The 16,449-nt window shown below is 42.8% G+C and overlaps 1 protein-coding gene and 7 non-coding genes across 10 annotated transcripts; 6 read left to right on the top strand and 2 right to left on the bottom strand.

The window, feature by feature from the left end:
* The first annotated feature begins 2,472 nt into the window (after nucleotides 1–2,472).
* trnae-cuc (transfer RNA glutamic acid (anticodon CUC)) lies at nucleotides 2,473–2,544 on the top strand. Its single transcript has one exon. It is a non-coding gene; the product is annotated as a tRNA-Glu (tRNA).
* A 1,632-nt stretch (nucleotides 2,545–4,176) lies between these two features.
* Nucleotides 4,177–4,248, top strand: trnae-cuc (transfer RNA glutamic acid (anticodon CUC)). Its single transcript has one exon. It is a non-coding gene; the product is annotated as a tRNA-Glu (tRNA).
* Nucleotides 4,249–4,798: 550 nt separating this feature from the next.
* Nucleotides 4,799–4,870, top strand: trnae-cuc (transfer RNA glutamic acid (anticodon CUC)). Its single transcript has one exon. It is a non-coding gene; the product is annotated as a tRNA-Glu (tRNA).
* A 530-nt stretch (nucleotides 4,871–5,400) lies between these two features.
* trnae-cuc (transfer RNA glutamic acid (anticodon CUC)) lies at nucleotides 5,401–5,472 on the top strand. The gene has a single exon. It is a non-coding gene; the product is annotated as a tRNA-Glu (tRNA).
* A 316-nt stretch (nucleotides 5,473–5,788) lies between these two features.
* Nucleotides 5,789–5,860, bottom strand: trnag-ucc (transfer RNA glycine (anticodon UCC)). The gene has a single exon. It is a non-coding gene; the product is annotated as a tRNA-Gly (tRNA).
* A 428-nt stretch (nucleotides 5,861–6,288) lies between these two features.
* Nucleotides 6,289–6,360, top strand: trnae-cuc (transfer RNA glutamic acid (anticodon CUC)). The gene has a single exon. It is a non-coding gene; the product is annotated as a tRNA-Glu (tRNA).
* A 266-nt stretch (nucleotides 6,361–6,626) lies between these two features.
* On the bottom strand, nucleotides 6,627–6,698 carry trnag-gcc (transfer RNA glycine (anticodon GCC)). Its single transcript has one exon. It is a non-coding gene; the product is annotated as a tRNA-Gly (tRNA).
* A 1,718-nt stretch (nucleotides 6,699–8,416) lies between these two features.
* LOC104926804 (zinc-binding protein A33) lies at nucleotides 8,417–16,098 on the top strand. 3 transcript variants are annotated; one of them, XM_027272437.1, is made up of 4 exons: nucleotides 8,417–8,651; nucleotides 9,539–10,432; nucleotides 11,080–12,807; nucleotides 13,409–16,098. In XM_027272437.1, exon 4 carries the CDS (start codon nucleotides 13,411–13,413, stop codon nucleotides 15,049–15,051), a length of 1,641 nt encoding a protein of 546 aa, XP_027128238.1. In that variant the 5' UTR covers nucleotides 8,417–8,651; nucleotides 9,539–10,432; nucleotides 11,080–12,807; nucleotides 13,409–13,410; the 3' UTR covers nucleotides 15,052–16,098. The 3 variants fall into 3 exon arrangements, with proteins under 3 accessions (XP_027128238.1, XP_027128237.1, XP_019122906.1); XM_027272436.1 differs by having other exon boundaries at nucleotides 9,517–10,432; XM_019267361.2 differs by lacking the exon at nucleotides 9,539–10,432.
* Nucleotides 16,099–16,449: the final 351 nt, after the last annotated feature.

Genomic DNA, 16,449 nt, shown 5'->3' with positions numbered 1-16,449 from the left:
TTCCCGGTCAGGGAAGCCTTTTTAGTATTTTCTTGTCCTTGTGACCATACCTTTGTCCCACGGTGAAATTCAGCACTCATGCAAATCTGCAAGGGTGACCTTGAAAAAAGACAAAGTGTACAATTCACGAATGCTCAGCTGGAAAGTGGAAACCGTGTAACAAACAAGGACTTTGTGGTGTAGCCTTCTGTGGATTGGCTCACTGTTTCAACCTCATGTACAAGACACAGGGATCGACTGACTGTCAAGGATGGGATTTAGCACTGTGAGGAACAAATTTGATTCGAAAATACCTACATTTATTCTGTGTTTAGTATTAATAAAGGTTTATTGAGTTCTGCAGGAACTTAGTCTCAATTTTAGTTTGTCAATTGTACAGTCAAGGAATCTCCAGTGTCTGTCATGACTTTGACAAATAGAACACGACGCCATTCATCAATTTTCAGCAGGAACATGAATTTCGTCATCAACCACATTAAATTTGGCTGTGAACAGAAAGAGCTACTTATAATAATGTCATTTAGCGTACAAACCAGACTTCGGAGAGGGCGGTGGTTTTTTATTGTTCATTCATTTTTTTATCATTATGTGTTTATGCTGGCCTAGGGACCACTATACACCAATGCCGTGAAGAAGATGGTTTTCACTCTTACCGCCGGGCCTGTGTTCTGTTGCCTGTCAAGGAATGGACTTGAGCAGTGAGGCACAATCATCGTGAGCACAATTTTTCATTCAACAATACTACATCTTGTGTTTGGCACCACCGTGAGCAACAAGTTTTGTGTCCTCCGATTGATGCTTTTGCTCCTGATGGTCTAGTGGCTAGGATTCGGCGCTCTCACCGCCGCGGCCCGGGTTGATTCCGTCAGGAAGGATTTTAGCACTGTGTTGTCCTTGTGATTACCTCCGCCCTCGGTGCATTCTGCAGAATCTCCCTGGTGACCTTGAAAAAATCAAGCGTACAATGCATGGCTGCTGAGCACAAAGTGAAAACCGTAGAACAAACAAGGCTTTGTGGTGTAGAGTTCTGTGGACTGGCCCAAGATGTTTCAGCCGATGAACAACACACACAACTCACACAGTGAGAACCTTTGTGCACAACATCCCAAAGAACAGATTTTTTCACAGTACAACAATCGGCTGTTGCATACCTCATGCATTGCCGGGAATCGAAACCCGGTCAACTGCCTGGGAAGCTGACCTATATACCAATGCGTGAGAGAAGATGGTTTCATCTCTTACCGCCGCGGCCTAGTGTTCTGTTGCCTGTCATGAATGTGACTTAGCACTGTGAGGCACAATTTTCAATGTGAGGCACAATTTTCATTCAACAAACCTACATTCCTTCTTGTTTGGCACCACCGTGAGCAACAAGTTTTGTGTCACCCGATTGCAGTGCTTGCTCCCTGATGGTCTAGTGGCTAGGATCGGCGCTCTCACCGCGCGCGCCCGGTTGATTCCCGGTCAGAGGAAGGAGATTTTAGCACTGTGTTGTCCTTGTGACTTACCTCCGCCTCGGTTGCATTCTGCGAATCTCCCTGGTGACCTTGAAAAAGTCCAAGGCGTACAATGCATGGCCTGCTAGCATCAAGTGAAAAAACCGTAGAACAAACAGGGCTTTGTGTGGTGTAGAGTTCTGTGGACTGGCCCAGAGTTTCATGCCGATGAAACACAACACCAACTCCCACAGTGAGAACCTTGTGCACAACATCCCAAAGACAGATTTTTTCACAAGTACAACAATCGGCTGTTGCATGACATCAGCATTGGCCGGAATCAAACCCGGATCAACTGCCTGGGAAGCTGACCACTATACCACCAATGCCGTGAGAGAAGAGTGTTTCACTCTTACCGCGCGGCCTAGTGTTCTGTTTGCCTGTCAATGAATGTGACTTGAGCACTGTGAGGCCCACAATTTTCAATCGTGAGGCAAATTTTTCATTCAACAATACCTACATTCCTTCTGTGTTGGGCCCACCTGAGCAACAAGTTTTGTGTCCTCGATGCAGTGCTTTTGCTCCGATGGTCTAGTGGCTAGGATTCGGCGCTCTCACCGCCGGGCGGGGTGTTCGATTCCCGGTCAGGAAGTTTTTAGCACTTTGTTGTCCTGTGATCTTACCTCCGTCGGTTGCATTCTGCAATCTCCTGGGTGACCTTGAAAAAGCCAAGGTACAATGCATGCTGGCTGAGCCAAGTGAAAACCTAGAACAAACAGGGCTTTGTGGTGTAGGAGTTCTGTTGGACTGGCCCAATGCTGACCACTATACCACCAATGCATAGAGCGAAGATGGCTTCACTCTTACCGCCGTGGCCTAGTGTTCTGTTGCCTGTCAAGGAATGTGACTTGAGCACTGTGAGGCACAATTTTCAATCGTGAGGCACAATTTTTCATTCAACAATACCTACATTCCTTCTGTGTTTAGCACCACCGTGAGCAACAAGTTTTGTGTCCTCCGATTCCAGTGCTTTTGCTCCCTGATGGTCTAGTGGCTAGGATTCGGCGCTCTCACCGCCGCGGCCCGGGTTCGATTCCCGGTCAGGGAAGCCTTCTTAGTATTTTCTTGTCCTTGTGACCATACCTTTGTCCCACGGTGAAATTCAGCACTCATGCAAATCTGCAAGGGTGACCTTGAAAAAAGACAAAGTGTACAATTCACGAATGCTCAGCTGGAAAGTGGAAACCGTGTAACAAACAAGGACTTTGTGGTGTAGCCTTCTGTGGATTGGCTCACTCCCGCAGCCGGTCCTAGCCTTCTGTGGATTGGCTCACAGTTTCAACCTCATGTACAAGACACACACACACACGTTCACAACTTTGTGCACAAGACCCCAAAGATAGCTTTACTCAGAAGTGAGAAGCACAAGAACTTTTGAGGGTTAGGGTTAGGGTTAGGGTTAGCTGCTTGGAAAGCAGCTATGCTCACCACTATACCACCAATGCCGTGAGAAAGGATGATTTCGCTCTTACCGCCGCGGCCTACGAAACGGGTCGACTGACTGGTCAAGGAATGGATTAGCACGTGTGAGAACAATATTTGATTCGAAAATACCTACATTTATTCTGTGTTTAGTATTAGATAAAGGTTATTGAGTTCTGCAGGAACTTAAGTCTCAATTTTAGGTTTGTCAATTTGTACAAAGTCAGGAATCTCCAGTGTCGTTCATGCTTTGACAAAAGAACAGACGCCATTCAATCATTTTCAGCAGGAACAATAATTTTCGTCATCAAACCACATTAAATTGGCTGTGACAGAGAAGAGCTACTTATAATAATGTCATTTTAGCGTACAAAACCAACTTCGGAGAGGGCGTGTTTATTATGTTTTCATTTCATTTTTTTATATTCATTTTTTGCTGTCCAATAGGCCCTATACCACCATGCCGTGAGAGAGTGGTTCACTCTACGCCGCGGATAGTTGTGTTGCCTGTCAATGAATGTGACTTGAGCACGTGAGCACAATTTTCACGGAGGCACAATTTCATTCAACAATACCTACTTCCTTCTGTGTTTGCACCCGTGACAACATTTTTGTCCTCCGATTGCATGCTTTTGCTCCCGATGGTCCTAGGGGCTAGATGCGGCGCTCTCACCGCCGCGGCCCGGGTTGGATTCCCGGTCAGGGAAGGAGATTTTAGCACTGTGTTGTCCTTGTGATCTTACCTCCGCCTCGGTTGCATTCTGCGAATCTCCCTGGGTGACCTTGAAAAAAGTCCAAGCGTACAATGCATGGCTGCTGAGCATCAAAGTGAAAACCGTAGAACAAACAAGGGCTTTGTGGTGTAGAGTTCTGTGGACTGGCCCAGAGTTTCATGCCGATGAACAACACACACAACTCACCACAGTGAGAACCTTGTGCACAACATCCCAAAGACAGATTTTTTCACAAGTACAACAATCGGCTGTTGCATGACATCATGCATTGGCCGGGAATCAAAACCGGATCAACTGCCTGGGAAGCTGACCACTATACCACCAATGCCGTGAGAGAAGATGGTTTCACTCTTACCGCCGCGGCCTAGTGTTCTGTTGCCTGTCAATGAATGTGACTTGAGCACTGTGAGGCACAATTTTCAATCGTGAGGCACAATTTTTCATTCAACAATACCTACATTCCTTCTGTGTTTGGCACCACCGTGAGCAACAAGTTTTGTGTCCTCCGATTGCAGTGCTTTTGCTCCCTGATGGTCTAGTGGCTAGGATTCGGCGCTCTCACCGCCGCGGCCCGGGTTCGATTCCCGGTCAGGGAAGGAGATTTTAGCACTGTGTTGTCCTTGTGATCTTACCTCCGCCTCGGTTGCATTCTGCGAATCTCCCTGGGTGACCTTGAAAAAAGTCCAAGCGTACAATGCATGGCTGCTGAGCATCAAAGTGAAAACCGTAGAACAAACAAGGGCTTTGTGGTGTAGAGTTCTGTGGACTGGCCCAGAGTTTCATGCCGATGAACAACACACACAACTCACCACAGTGAGAACCTTGTGCACAACATCCCAAAGACAGATTTTTTCACAAGTACAACAATCGGCTGTTGCATGACATCATGCATTGGCCGGGAATCAAACCCGGATCAACTGCCTGGGAAGCTGACCACTATACCACCAATGCCGTGAGAGAAGATGGTTTCACTCTTACCGCGCGGCCTAGTGTTCTGTTGCCTGTCAATGAATGTGACTTGAGCACTGTGAGGCACAATTTTCAATCGTGAGGCACAATTTTTCATTCAACAATACCTACATTCCTTCTGTGTTTGGCACCACCGTGAGCAACAAGTTTTGTGTCCTCCGATTGCAGTGCTTTTGCTCCCTGATGGTCTAGTGGCTAGGATTCGGCGCTCTCACCGCCGCGGCCGGGGTTCGATTCCCGGTCAGGAAGATTTAGATTTTTGTCCTTGTGATCTACCTCCGCCCGGTTTGCATTCGCGAATCTCTGGGTGACCTTGAAAAAGTCCAAGCGTACAATGCAGGCTGCTGAAGCATCAAAGTGAAAACCTAGAACAAACAAGGCTTTGTGGTGTAGAGTTCTGTGGACGGCCCAGAGTTCAGCCGATAACAACACCACAACTCACCACAGTGAGAACCTTGTGCACAACATCCCAAAGACAGATTTTTTCACAAGTACAACAATCGGCTGTTGCATGACATCATGCATTGGCCGGGAATCAAACCCGGATCAACTGCCTGGGAAGCTGACCACTATACCACCAATGCCGTGAGAGAAGATGGTTTCACTCTTACCGCCGCGGCCTAGTGTTCTGTTGCCTGTCAATGAATGTGGATTGGAGCACTGTGAGTACATTTGTCATCGTGAGGCACAATTTTTTCATGCAAATCAATACCTACATTCCTTCTGTGTTCGCACCCACACGTGAGGCAAAAGGTTTAGGGTTCCTCCGATTGTTTTGCTCCCTGATGGTCTAGTGGCTAGGATTCGGCGCTCTCACTGCTGCGGCCGGGGTTCGATTCCCGGTCAGGGAAGCCTTCTTAGTATTTTCTTGTCCTTGTGACCATACCTTTGTCCCACGGTGAAATTCAGCACTCATGCAAATCTGCAAGGGTGACCTTGAAAAAAGACAAAGTGTACAATTCACGAATGCTCAGCTGGAAAGTGGAAACCGTGTAACAAACAAGGACTTTGTGGTGTAGCCTTCTGTGGATTGGCTCACAGTTTCAACCTCATGTACAAGACACACACACACACGTTCACAACTTTGTGCACAAGACCCCAAAGATAGATTTACTCACAAGTGAGAAGCGCAAGAACTTTTGAGAAACTCCTTGCTGGCTGCCCTCATGCATTGGCCGGGAATCGACCCCGGGTCAATTGCTTGGAAAGCAGCTATGCTCACCACTATACCACCAATGCCGTGAGAAAAGATGATTTCGCTCTTACCGCCGCAGCTTAGGGATCGACTGACTGTCAAGGAATGTGATTTGAGCACTGTGAGGAACAATATTTGATTCGAAAAAATACCTACATTTATTCTGTGTTTAGTATTAGATAAAGGTTATTGAGTTCTGCAGGAACTTAAGTCTCAATTTTAGGTTTGTCAATTTGTACAAAGTCAAGGAATCTCCAGTGTCGTTCATACTTTGACAACATGAACACAACGCCATTCATCATTTTCAGCAGGAACGATGAATTTCGTCATCAAACCACATTAAATTTGGCTGTGACAGAGAAGAGCTACTTATAATAATGTCATTTAGCGTACAAAACCAGACTTCGGAGAGGGCGGTGTTATTTATTTTTTTCATTCATTTTTTTAATTCATTTTTTTGCCGTCCAATAGGTCCCTGATGGTCTAGTGGCTAGGATTCGGCGCTCTCACCGCCGCGGCCCGGGTTCGATTCCCGGTCAGGGAAGGAGATTTTAGCACTGTGTTGTCCTTGTGATCTTACCTCCGCCTCGGTTGCATTCTGCGAATCTCCCTGGGTGACCTTGAAAAAAGTCCAAGCGTACAATGCATGGCTGCTGAGCATCAAAGTGAAAACCGTAGAACAAACAAGGGCTTTGTGGTGAGTTTCACTCTGATGAACAACAAACACAGTTAGAACCTTGTGCACAACATCTTAGAAACAAATTTTTCTCACAGGCTTCAAGTACAACAATCAGTTGTTGCATGACATCATGCATTGGCCGGGAATGGAACACGGGTCAACTGCTTGGCAAGCAGCAATGCTGACCACTATACCACCAATGCTGTGAGAAATCAAACCATGGATAGCCAAAGGTACTGTACATGCCCAATGACTGTCGGATCAGAGGACTGCCTGGGGGGAAACAGGCTGCTGGACACCCCAAGGTTCTGTAAATGCCCAGTGACTGCTGGATTGGAGGAGGGCCTCAGGGAAAGGGGGTGCCAGACAGCCAAAAGTACTGTACATGCCCAATCACTGCTGGATCGACGGAGGGGCTGCTGGATCACCAAAGGTACTGTAAATGCCCACTGACTGCCGGATTGGATGATGGGCTGGGGGGAAATGGGCTGCCGGACAACCAAAGGTACTGTAAATGCCCAATGACTGCCAGATTATTTATTTTATATCTACACTGTAACCTTTTGCACATTATGGCACGGCTATCTGCACTTTATCTGTTTTTCTGTGGTGGTTTTGTTTGTTTTGTTGTGCATGTCCCTACTTGTTTATTTATGTGTGCACACTATGGGGGGGCTTGTAATCTCATTGTACTTGTATAATGACAATAAAGGCATTCTATTCTATTCTATTCTATTCTATTCTATTGGAGGAGGGCCTCAGGGGCTGTCAGACAGTCATAGGGACTGCGGGCCTAATTTCTCTTGAATTCACCAAAAGTTAGGGTTCAATGGAGGTGCTATGGGGACAGGGGCTGACAGACCACCAAAGGTACTGTACATGCCCAGTGACTGCCGGATCGAAGGAATTGCTGCGGGGACAGGCTGCTGTACAACCAAAGGTACTGTTGGCCCAATGACTGCTGGATCGACAGGGCCTCAATGAAAGGGGCTGCCAGACAGCCAAAGGTACTGTACATGCCCACTGACTGCCGGATTGGATTGGATGATGGGCTGGGGGGTGGGGGGGGGGGAATAGGCTGCCAGACAACCAAAGGTACTGTAAATGCCCAGTGATTTAAATATGTATATTAAATATAGTTGACTTTCTTGAAGTTCTTCCATCTTTGTTGTTTTCAGAAGGCATTGTCTGTGAGTATTTACAGTGTTTGACATATATTTGAACAGTATTGGTGCTGTTTGCAGTTTAAATATGTTTGAATTTAACACAGTTGATTCGCATTACTGATGTAATTAGCTACGTAAAAGGTAGCATGTGGTTTATTGCTTTCATTTTTATTTAACCTTATGCAATGAATAAGCAAGTAAACTTTGTTTGTGAAATTATCTGATACTTTACAGGGGTAAATGACCTAAAAACTGTATTTTATTATTTTTCTCGCAGTTTCACTCTGTGGTCTTTGAGGGTAAACGTCTAAATAAAGAAGACAATACACCTGTCATCTGTCCACGAGTTTATCTGTCTGCTTAGCTGTGTTCAGGCGGAACAGTGAGAGCAGAACAGCTGATTCTGAATTAACAACGTTGCTTGTCCGACATAACATCAAAACAATGTGCTACTTGACAAATGACCATAAAATGAAAGTACAGTAAGAGCAACAGTCAGAACAATATTGATCTGTCTGCTGCATTTTCAGCACAGTTAGTTTACAGACGTAAAAGTTTGAACTTTTGAACGTGCTCTAATTGTAACTATGTTTCTATGTGACCGTTAAATTCAGCTCGAATTTAAATGGATACTTTTGACATTAAATCAGTATGAGCAACAACTTTTGTGTCCGCCGACATTTTTTTTAATTAAGCAATATTACACAAGAGGGTGTGCTTTAACGTCATTATTGTCACGACAGTGATGCGGTCAGGACAGACGCGTTAGCGTCACTGAACAACAATTTAAACTAGATGATATAAAAGTCATATTAAGTAAACAGTGACTCAACAGATAACTAATGTGAGTGTATCGAGAGGTGGAGCAGCACTGGGAGCAAAGGATTGTTTCAGTTTTACATTGCAGAAATGAAAGTGAAAGAAATGAATCGTTTCAAGTAAACATCACTCCGGTTTTTACAAGAAATACATCTCCGTACATACACACAGGTAAGAACACAAATCAACACTTTATGTGATTAAACTGAGCTGTATCTATGCAAGACCTTTACCTGATGTCAGTTATAGCTGAAAAATGTTCAGTCTAGTAAATGTTCTTGAAGTTTATAGAACAATAAGTTTTGATTCCATTGCATTGAAAGAGAAGACAATGATCTGAAGTGGTCAAACGAGTCCAGTGAGTCTGCATGTTTGTAGCAGCTTGGTCTTCATCAGCTGATCGGGGTTAGGCGTTATCAAGATAGATATTGAGTAATATAGAAAAATATAGAATAGATGTCATAGTAGAGAAGAATTCACAGAACATATATCAATGAATGTAAGACCAGTCCCACATCATAAACAAACTAAATTACTTATTATATTACAAGAGGTTATTATTATTATTATTATTATTATTATTTTTACATAAATAAATGTCTATAAAATGTAAGTGTAACTGAAGTGACCCCGGATGGCCACATGATGGCAGCATACACTGTACTTAAGTTTTATGTTTTCAGTTAATATGCTCAGTGGTCAATCCTACTCAATTCAACTCAATTTATTTATATAGCACCTTTCATGCAGAGATGCAGCCCAAAGTGCTTCACAGAGCAGAATAAAGACAAATAGAAAACACCAAACAGTTTTTAAGCAGCAGAACAGTTGCATAAAAATTAAAAATCAAAACCAAAATAAACAAAGCTGCAGCAATAAAATAAATGTTAAGTTAAACCGAGTTAAACTCAGCAGTGAATGGGGAGGCACCTTAAGTAAAAGCCAGGCTAAAAAGATATGTCTTAAGTCTTTTTTTTTTTTTTTTTTTTTTAAATGTCTATGTCTTCTACTTGTCTTGTTTTGTCTCCACTTTCAGCCAGCTTTTCTCCTGTTTTCAGCCTGACTTCTGTGTTTTGCCCAAGTGGCAACCTGCATGTCTGTGAAGTGAAGCCAATGGCAAAGTGCCAAAAACTGCAGTTACTGTCAAGCCGGACTCAAAACAGGACTCTAAACTCTAAACTACTTTTTGAAAAGGTTATCAAAATCACTCACCAAGAGGAAAAACAACAGGCTGCAAAACATTAACTGAAAGCACTCCAAGGAGGCTGAAAAACACTACACTATGGAACAAAAAGGCTAGACTAAGTATTTACAACAACAACAACAAAAAAAAAAAAATCACTCAATCGAGGAATATAAACAAAAGAACACTCAAGCAACAAGGCTATGACTATAGACGGACAAGGAAACAAGGCTTTGGCGATCGATCTGATAACAAAACACTTTGGCACAAGACAAAGGGAGACGCAGACAATATATACACAGGGTAATGGGGAACAGGTGGAAACAATCAGGGCAGGGAAGACAATTAGACCGGTGACACATGAGGAAGGGCAAGTGACCTGAAACGAGAGGGCAGGTAAATATCAAAATAAAACAGGAAATGACGAGACAGAACAAAAACCCAACTTGACCTCACCGCGGTGTGACAGTTCCCTGAACGGCTACTTGAGGCTGACTATAAAACAAGTCAACCTCCATAAGCCCCCATGTTAAGATTTCCAACTTCACAGCAGAAATAAACATTTTAGTGATTTAGACTATTACCATAAAATAATATTGCCTCTAAATTGTCCGTAGGTGTGAATGTGAGTGTGAATGATGTGTGTCTCTATGCCCTGTGAAGACCTTGCGACATGTCCACGGTGTACCCCGCCTCTCCTCTCCATAGGCTCCAGCCTCACCGTGACCCTGATGAGCATAAGTGGTTACAGATAATGCACGGAAGGATGGTAATATAGATAATTTCCCCATTCATGACAAATGTGCTGAGGATGAATTTTTATAGAACTCACCTGTTGACAGTGTGGCCGCTTTGATTGACAGGCGGGTGCCATTACAGGTGGCTTGTTTGAATAACCAAGCATCATTCAGCCTTGCCTCAGGTCCACAGACGCTCCACATCTTTGCCCATTTTTTAGATTAGCTGGGAGACAGCAGAGGCAGGACCGGCAGCCAGAGCCACCACACTGAGCTTCATAATGGCTCTTCAGAAACCTGTGGCTGACGTCACAGATACGACGTCCATGTTTTATACAGTGGTTTGCCACTATGATTGATACTGTTATAAAGAAATGCAACCAACATACATAATGGTGGACACAGTATCACAAATGCCTACAGAAGTTTGTGTTTGTGTAGTTTGTTTCTGTCATTCAGAGAAATAAATCTACATAAATGGACACGTCATTTGAACTTAAGTACACATTACACGACACATTACTCTGAGAATAAAGGCAGGAAAAGCATTTGTATGGCCATTTTGGTGTGCATGATTCTGCTGTCCTTCATGTTGTCATTGTATTAATAAAATATCACAGAGTTGAGACATTGAAAGGCAGATTTATTCACAATTTTTGTTTCTTCTTTTTATTTCTAGACATGTCTTTTAACTACTGTGTCCTCTCTGAAGAGCCATTACTATGTTCCATCTGTCTGGATGTGTTCACTCATCCAGTCACCATACCGTGTGGACACAACTTCTGCAAAAAATGCATCACCCGAAACTGGGACTTAAAAGGGAAATACGAGTGTCCCTTGTGCAAAGATATGTTCATCAGAAGACCTGTGCTGCGTGTCAACAGTGTCTTATCTGAGATAGCTGATCAGTTCAGGCAGTCGCCTCTAAAGAAACCTGACATATCCTCAGAACAACAATGTAACAAATCATATGTTCTGTGTGACGTCTGCACTGAAACCAAACTGAAGGCTCTGAAGTCCTGCATGGTGTGTAAGACGTCCTACTGTAAGACTCACCTGGGGCCTCATTGCACATTCCCAGGCCTAAAAAGACATAAACTGATTGATCCTGCTGAGAAAATGCCTTCTCCTCCAGAGACTGGATAGAGGTCAGAGTTCACTCATCATATGCACTGAGGACTTGGAGGACAGCTGTGGCTCAGCTGGAGGAGACACAGAGTCAGTACACAGAGAAGGAAGCTGCCCATGACCTGCAGGGTCATGTTCATCACTTCTTCTTTTAACCACACTGTGTGTCAGGAAACTGAGGAGACTTGCTGTCATCTTTAAAATATTTTTTTATTTTCTTATTCTTGCTTGATGTAGGATTTCAGCTGCTTCACGGTTCATGGTCTACAGCTGTTTTAGCATTTCAAAAAAATATCCACCTTTTGTTGCTGCTGTTCAACTTTTTTCAAACATGTTGCTGCCATCAAATTCAAAGTGGTCATATCATTTTACAAAACAATGTTTCTCAGTTTCAACAGTTGAGTTGTAAGTATTTTCAATTAAATAAGAAGTTTCAATGTTTTCACATTATCACATTTTTTTTATTTCTATTAACATTTTATACAGCATGCCAACTTCTTTTTTTTTTATCTTAATTTGTCTTAATTTAGTTTTTTAAATGTTCACTCTCCTTTTTGTGCGGAGGATTTGTGGACATATAACATTTATGTAAAGAAATTCATCTCTTATTTCAGATTACTCTGCACATACAGCGAGGAAGTGCATTTATGTCTCAATGGCTTAATAGATTACAATCAGAACACAGTCTTCTGTATATGTCCAAGTCTATGCACAGCCTGTACAGACTGAGCGCACATATTCAGTGTTTCCTTCAGCTTTTTATCAGTTACTGTACATACAGGCCTGGTGCATAGTTGCATTTGGGATTACTTGAATGTTTACTGTGTTTTGGCATTTTTAGTCCAACTGGTCAGCTGTTTTTATTTTTGATTACATAGAATTTAATTATGTTTCAATTATTTGTCTCAACGTTTCTGTTTACAGTGGTAATGTTCAGAGGAAGCATACCTAATTCTGCCCTGCAAACGGTGAAGTCTACTCTATTTATAGTTCTGTCTGCAGGGTTGTGGCTGGATGTGTTGCACAATTTAGCCATCCTACTATATCTCTCTACTGCTCTCTTTCTATCAAACCTGCTGACAAGTTCATGAACACTTGGTGGCAGAAGAAGACTGTTGGATCAACAGATTTTATGAGTACTGTGAGAGAGGCGGAGCAATGCTGCAACTGTTTTACCCGCCTAAATCCAGAAATGAAAGTGAAACAGTGCTGCAGAACATAACTTCTGTTTTGCTGTAAAAGAAAGTTTGCTGCGTCCACACCAGAGTCCACAACACTGGTAAGTACAGTGGATGATATTTAGTGTGTTTTAACAGAGAGCACAAATAAGGACGTCCTTGTGTAGCACTGAAAGAGTGAGTGAAATGCAGTTTAACACAGAGAATATTCAAATCTATTTAGTTTACTGAAATGAATTATAGAGACTGTGTGGGGCTGAAATAAATTCATGTCAAATTTTTGACTTTGTATTAACATTGTATTAAGGTGAACCTGCATTTTTGTTGTGCTAGGCTTCTTATTTTTCTTTTTTTTTTGAGACTTTGTCTCAAAGTCTAAGAAAGTCTAAGAGTCTAGGAATCATGACTGTAAAAATTGTGAGTGCACTCACTCAGCCACTAATCACTATTATCACAAATAGTCATTATAGTTTTATTGCTTATCTGCTTGCCATTCAGCACATTTTTTTCTGCTGAAATATGTTAATGTCTTACGGTTTTGGCAATATTTTTCATTTAAACCATTCAGTTATGCAGCCTGATGAGGAACAGTGTGCTATAATGTTTTGCAGTGGTCTGATTAAGGGCAGTTTTTGGGACACACAGCTAATAATGAGATTCAGTATAAAGAAAAGTACATTCTTTCTCCTCTTTGTTTTCTAGACATGTTTTCTACATACAGTCTCCTCTCTGAAGAACAGTTTCTCTGTTCCATCTGTCTGGATGTGTTCACTCATCCAGTCACCATACCATGTGGACACAACTTCTGCAAGAAATGCATCACACAACACTGGGACGTTAACGTTCAATGTCAGTGTCCCATGTGTAAAGATGTCTTTGACAGAAGGCCTGAGCTACGGGTCAACACATTCATATCTGAGATGGCTGCTCAGTTCAGACAGTCAGCTGTAAATAAAGCCAGCAGCTGCTCTGTGCAAAAATATGCCAACTCAGGAGGAGACGTTTTGTGTGACGTCTGCACCGGAACCAAACTGAAGGCTCTGAAGTCCTGCCTAACGTGTCTGGCTTCCTACTGTGAGACTCACTTGGAGCCTCATCACAGAATCCCAGGTCTGAAAAGACATACAGTGATAGATCCTGTGGAGAACCTTGAAGAGAGAATGTGTAAGAAGCATGATAGGCCTTTTGAGCTGTACTGCAAGACTGACCAGATGTGTGTGTGTCTATTCTGCACTGAGTCAGATCATAAGCCTCATGTCTTTACTTCTGTGGTAGAAGAGTATAAGGTAAAGAAAGCTAAACTTGAGAAGGTAGAGGATGAAATTCAACAGATGATCCAGGAACGACGACTGAAGATTCAGGAGATCAAGCAATCAGTGAAGCTCAGCCAAGAAGATGCAGACAGAGAGACTGCAGAGAGTGTGGAGATCTTCACTGTTCTGATCCAGTCTGTTCAGAAAGGGTTGGCTCAGCTCACTGACACAATCGAAGAGAAGCAGAAAACAACAGAGAAACAGGCTAAAGGCTTCGTCAAAGAGCTGGAAGAGGAAATATCGGAACTGATGAAGAGAAAAGTTCAAGTGGATCAGCTCTCACGCATGAAAGACCACCTCCAGTTCCTCCAAAGCTTCCCAACCCTGAACACTGCTCCACCCACCAAAGACTGGATGGAGGTCAGAGTTCACTCATCATACGAGGGAACTTTAAGGAGAGCTGTGGTCCAGCTGGAGGAGACACTCAGTAAACAGATGAAGAAGCTGTGTGCTGATACTGAGCTGAAGAGAGTCCAGCAGTATGCGGTGGATGTGACTCTGGATCCTGACACTGCAAGTCCCTATCTCGTCCTGTCTGATGATGAGAAACAAGTAAAGTCTGTTGTGATAGAAAAGAATATTCCCGACAATCCAAAGAGATTTTCCATGTGTAATGGGGTCTTAGGAAAGCAGGGTTTCTCTTCAGGCAGATTTTACTTTGAAGTTCAGGTTAAAGATAAGACAGAATGGGATTTAGGGGTGGCCAGTGAACTGGTCAACAGGAAGGGAAAAATCAAATTGTCCCCTAAGAATGGCTTTTGGACTGTATGGTTAAGACATGGAACTGAGTACAAAGCTCTTGCTGGTCCTGGTGTGCCTCTCTCTCTGAAGTCGAAGCCACAGAAGGTGGGGGTGTTTGTGGATTATGAGAAGGGTCTGGTCTCCTTTCATGATGCAGATACAGCTGCTCTCATTTACTCTTTCACTGGCTATAACTTCACTGAGAAACTCTTACCATACTTCAGCCCCTGTGGTATTGCTGGTGGCAGAAACGCTGCCCCCCTGATCCTTCTCCCTCTTCCTTTGCCATAATTCAAAGGAAAAGTTTTTATTGTGGTTACAGCACCCCAAACCAAATATTGTTTAATGTAAAGCTATGATCCAGACAGCAGGAGAAATCTTATTCCTCATCTTGAAGTTTTTTGTAGGTTTGGTGTTCACTCTAGCGTCACCTCAACCTGGAGCTCTTCACATGAACAGGCTACCTGCTGTCCTTCATTCATTTTTTCTCTGCAAACCAAAAACAGGACTGTTATCAGTCATCAATATGAATGGACTCAACAAATTAGTCAGGTTCAGTTTAAGGCTTGACTGCTGTTTCCTTTAAATGTTTGAATCATGTAAGGTCACACATTCATCTGTTAATGGAACATGTTCCTGTTCATCTGTTTTAGGCTGATGTTTTCCAGAGAATTAATGTTGTGATAAAAAAGCATACTAAAATGTGGTGCTATAATAGAGGTTTTGTCTAGACTGGTCAACTATGGTTTTAATAATAATGGTAATTTTTGCTGTTGCCAAGATGTTGATTTTCAGTTACTGGATTGGTAATATTGACTCCAATATTCCATTCAAGACTAATTGTTTAAATTCCCTCCTGAAAACGGCTAAACCAGTAAGAACATAATAATGGTAGAGATGGTCTTATGTGGTCAACCCATGTCCTGAAAACCTGGAGAAAACATATGTATTTGTCTTATTTTTTGTGTGTATTGATTTGTCAAACATTTCAGTATATTCATTTGTTTTTTTTGTATTGTTTAATTTGTTGATTTGCTTGTATTAGCAGTAGAGCTTTCACAAAGATAGTACAGTAGTACCAATTTCAGAGACAGTGTTAGAATTAGCGACTTGTCTAATACAAATTGCTCATTTATACCTTATCCTTAACATCTACCCCTAACCCGCTCTACTGTGCCTAACTATAACCTAACCCAAGCATTAACCCCATACTTGATTATGGTTAGAATTTGACTCATGTAGGTGTTGTCATGTTCATGGTGTGTTGTGTATGTTGGCTATCTTTTATCACTTTTTATATAATCCATTACATTAAATAAAATGAAATGAAAACACAAATCGTGAGTGACATGAGTGATTACATTTCTTCTGTCTGTTTAAAGATCAACAAAACTTTTAGGGCGGCGTGGTGGTGCGATGATAAGCACTGTCGCCTCACAGCAAGAAGGTTGCTGGTTTGCACCTCGGCTGGGGCCTTTTTGTGTGGAGTTTGCATCTGCTTGGGTTATTTCTGGCTTCCTCCCACAGTCCAAAGACATGCACATGCACTATGTGCCCTGCGAGAAGCTGGTGACTTTTCCAGGGTGTACCCTGCCTCTCGCCCAAAGTCATAGGCTCCAGCTCCACTGTGACCACTGTGATAAGCAGTTGATGGAATATCTGGCAAATAATGCAGTGGCAATTCGTTAA

This window comes from Larimichthys crocea, chromosome XX (assembly GCF_000972845.2).
Source record: "Larimichthys crocea isolate SSNF chromosome XX, L_crocea_2.0, whole genome shotgun sequence".
Lineage (NCBI taxonomy): Eukaryota > Metazoa > Chordata > Actinopteri > Sciaenidae > Larimichthys > Larimichthys crocea.
This window is presented reverse-complemented; position numbering and strand designations above follow the sequence as displayed.

Coding starts and splice junctions, on each gene's coding strand:
- LOC104926804 (XM_019267361.2), top strand. CDS start 13,411: ATGTTTTCTACATACAGTCTCCTCTCTGAAGAACAGTTTCTCTGTTCC.